At 41.0% G+C, this 3,912-nt stretch overlaps 1 protein-coding gene across 1 annotated transcript; it reads left to right on the top strand.

The window, feature by feature from the left end:
• The first annotated feature begins 1,886 nt into the window (after positions 1 to 1,886).
• Positions 1,887 to 3,050, top strand: LOC128355419 (nuclear factor 7, brain-like). Its single transcript, XM_053315658.1, has one exon. It carries the CDS (start codon positions 1,887 to 1,889, stop codon positions 3,048 to 3,050), a length of 1,164 nt encoding a protein of 387 aa, XP_053171633.1.
• The last annotated feature ends 862 nt before the right edge of the window (positions 3,051 to 3,912 follow it).

Genomic DNA, 3,912 nt, shown 5'->3' with positions numbered 1-3,912 from the left:
GTAAATTTGTCTTTTATATTGAGGCCTTTTTTGGTTATGAAAACTAACTTAACTTCATTTTAGTTGGAAAAACTTCACTGAATTATATTTGAAAGGGAAAATAAATAATATCATTTTTAGTTAAAATATTTTGTTTTTTTGTGGATTGTTCTTCAGACACTTTGGGATTTTGGGAATTATAAGAATGTGCTCAAATATATGAATATTTTAGCTTTAAGGTTTTGTGTGTACTGTACTGTACAGATAAAACCTGTTAGTCTGTGATCTTTTACCTTGTTGGTTTGTGTTTATGTTGATTCAGTGTGAAGGCAGTAAGTTAAGTATTGTTGCTTCAGTCTGCATCCTTTGTAAACTGACTAAACTACTGACTGAGTACAAAGTGCAGCACAGAGACCTGACTGGCTCCTTAAAAATACAAAAAGTCAAACTGTCACAAGCTGAAGCAGCAAAAGCAGCAACGATCTGATGCTGCAAGACTTGCTGGGTGTGGCAGTGTGCCACCAGAGGGCGCCACAACAAGTTCAACAGTGTGCCGTCATTTCTTATAAGTGTTGGTACTGTCCTATTGTTTAAACTTGATGGTATGTTTATGTTTGAGTGCAGGAATGAAACACACCCTGTGTTACTGTGAAGCTACAACATTTATCAGGAGAGATCTGACAAAGCTCCGCCCCTCACCTGACTCACCTGAGACAAACCAGGAAACAGTTTATTGTTGGTCTCTAAAGAGACACACAGACTGAAAAACAGAGCATCAGATTCACCATCAGACGGATCGACTACTGTGAGTAAAATTGTCTTTTTTAATCATGTCCTTTTTTTGGGTTATTATTTAAACTGAAAACAAACCTAACTTTATTTTAGGTGGAGGAACTGAACTGAACTGGATTGTATTAGACACTTTGGGATTTCAGGGATTATAACAATATGCTCAAATATAAAAATATTTTTGCCTTAAGATTTCATGTTTGTACATGTTTGTGTTTATATTCATTCAGTGTGAAGGCAGTAAGTTAAGTATTGTTGCTTCAGTCTGCATCCTTTGTAAACTGACTAAACTACTGACTGAGTACAAAGTGCAGCACAGAGACCTGACTGGCTCCTTAAAAACACAAAAAGTCAAAAGCAGCAACGATCTGATGCTGCAAGACTTGCTGGGTGTGGCAGTAAACACTGTCGATGCCACCAGAGGGCGCCACAACAAGTTCATCAGTGTGCCGTCATTTCTTATAAGTGTTGGTACTGTCCTTTTTGTTTTTGGTAATATGTCAAATCTTAAATAAATCATCCGGAACAATATTCACTCCTTTGTGTTTCTATAGTTCCTGTAAAGTTTTCACACTAACAGCTGAACAGAACTTCTCCTCTGAATGAGAGTTTATTTTATTAGCTTCATGCAGGTCATGATGTTCTGTACTGTACAGATTAAATCAGGTAAAACCTGTTAGTCTGTTATCTTTAAACTTGATGGTATGTGTGTGTTTGAGTGCAGGACTGAAACACACCCTGTGTTACTGTGAAGCTACAACATTTATCAGAAGAGATCTGACAAAGCTCCGCCTCTCACCTGACTCACCTGAGACAAACCAGGAAACAGTTTATTGTTGCTCTCTAAAGAGACACACAGACTGAAAAACAGAGCATCAGATTCACCTTCAGACCAAACTAACAACTTCCTCTGAGTGAGTACAGCTACAGGAGAGAAAAGTGGAAAACTAGAACTCTGCTGCTTCAACCTGCTGACTCTCCACACACTGAAGGTGAGTTTGACTAAAAACTGGAGTCACACTGAAAGTAAATGTCAGTGAAGTTAGTAGAGGAGGGAGGGGAGCCATGACTGACTGTACTTTCTGTCTGCTGTGTTTTTAGCTTCACTCAGAGACTAAATGGCTTCCAGATCAGAGAAGGATCTCTGCAGTCTGCACTCTGAGAAACTCAAACTCTTCTGTCTGGACCATCAGCAGCCAATATGTCTCGTCTGCAGAGATTCAGCAAAACACACCAACCACACAATCAGACCCATCGATGAAGCTGCACCAGAACACAAGAAGGAACTTGAGGAAACTCTGAAGCCCTTAAAGGAGAAGTTAAAGGTTTGTGAAGAAGTTAAAGTGAAGTTTGATCAAACAGCAGAACACATTAAGGTCCAGGCCCAACACACAGAGAGGCAGATTAAGGAGCAGTTTAAGAAGCTTCACCAGTTTCTAGAAGAGGAAGAGGAGGCCAGGATGGCTGCTCTGAGGGAGGAAGAGGAGCAGAAGAGTCAGATGATGAAGGAGAAGATGGAGGCTCTGAGCAGAGAGATAGCAGCTCTTTCACACACAGTCAGAGCCACAGAGGAGGAGCTGAGAGCTGAAGACGTCTCATTCCTGAACAACTACAAGGCTGCAGTGGAAAGAGTCCAGCGCTGCCCCCTGCTGGATGATCCACAGCTGCCCTCAGGAGCTCTGATAGACCAGGCCAAACACCTGGGCAACCTGGCCTTCAACATCTGGAACAACATGAAGGAGATGGTCTCCCACACTCCTGTCATTCTGGATCCAAACACTGCTGGTCTACATCTCATCCTGTCTGAAGATCTGACCAGTGTGAGAGGAGGAGAGAAACAGCAGCTTCCTGATAATCCAGAGAGATTTGATGCCTACTCTGTCCTGGGCTCCGAGGGCTTTAATTCAGGGACTCACAGCTGGGATGTCGAGGTTGGAGACAATACATTGTGGGAACTGGGTGTGTCATCAGAGTCTGTTCAGAGGAAGGGAGAAATACAGTCTGGATTATGGACAATAGGGTTCTATGATGATAAATTGTCAGCATGGTCACCACCATCTTCCCGCACTTTTCTCTCAGTGAAGAAGAAGCTCCAGAGGATCAGAGTGAATCTGGACTGGAACAGAGGAAATCTGTCGTTCTCTGATCCTGATACTAACACACACATACTCACCTTCAAACACACTTTCACTGACACACTGTTTCCATACATTTACACTTTACAAAAATTCCCACTGACCTTTACTCCACTGAAGGTCTCTGTGACTAAACAACAGGTCTGATGGGTGTCTGTCGTTTGTACATAAAGGATGGGTGTATTCATGTATATCAAACCTGTCTCCTAGAAATTCTAGAAGACTACTACAGAATGATTATATAGTCAATAATCTTTAATCTTTATATATGTTCTTATTGTCTTATTGTGAGGACTATACTGTGGATGATGAGTTTTTAAACAATGATCATTGGTACAAGTAGCATTGTAGTTTACCTGGTATAGGTGTGATAAATATGGTTCAGCCTGGACAGATTGGTGGGCCTGTTTAAGTGGAGAGTTGTTGAGTTTTCCTGAGTTAAACAAATTGAACTTATCTTAACTGCCTTGTTCTTTTATTTTTTTGGACACACTTGTTTTGGTTACGCTGGTTGGAATAAATCTCTTTTTTAATAATTGAACAAGTGTCTGAGTCTCCCTCTTATCACCTACCGTGAAACTATGACTAAGCTTTATCACACACTGTTTAATCATCTGCTACTAAGAGGTTTGACTTCATACCTGATGTGTCATGTGACCTGCACTTTAAAATGAAACAACGTCCAGGAGCCTGAACCATGAAGCCAGATTAGTGAGTTAGCAGCTGTTTCACTAGCAATGACCCCCCCCCCTCATCAAGAAGATGTGTTTAAAAGATTTATTAGGAAAAATGATTGATGTGTGAAGTTCTTTAGCTTGCTGACTGCGTTGAGGGGAAGCTTATAGGGAATCAGCCGTAGCAGTCAGGCATTGACAGACCTACTCAGGACTTTAAGAAGGAGAAAATGAATCAGATAGAAACAAAGGTGGGGGAGGGGCGCAGAATACAGGAATGAAAGACAAACATTACTGTGACAATGGTGAGTTAAAATGACATGAATTTATTCCTA

Source organism: Scomber japonicus, chromosome 3 (assembly GCF_027409825.1).
Source record: "Scomber japonicus isolate fScoJap1 chromosome 3, fScoJap1.pri, whole genome shotgun sequence".
Classification (NCBI taxonomy): Eukaryota; Metazoa; Chordata; class Actinopteri; order Scombriformes; family Scombridae; genus Scomber; species Scomber japonicus.
Note: the sequence above shows the minus strand (reverse complement) of the source record. Positions and strands in the feature narration are given on the sequence as shown.

Excerpts from the sequence above, each read along its gene's own strand:
- LOC128355419 (XM_053315658.1), top strand. The coding sequence starts at position 1,887 with ATGGCTTCCAGATCAGAGAAGGATCTCTGCAGTCTGCACTCTGAGAAA.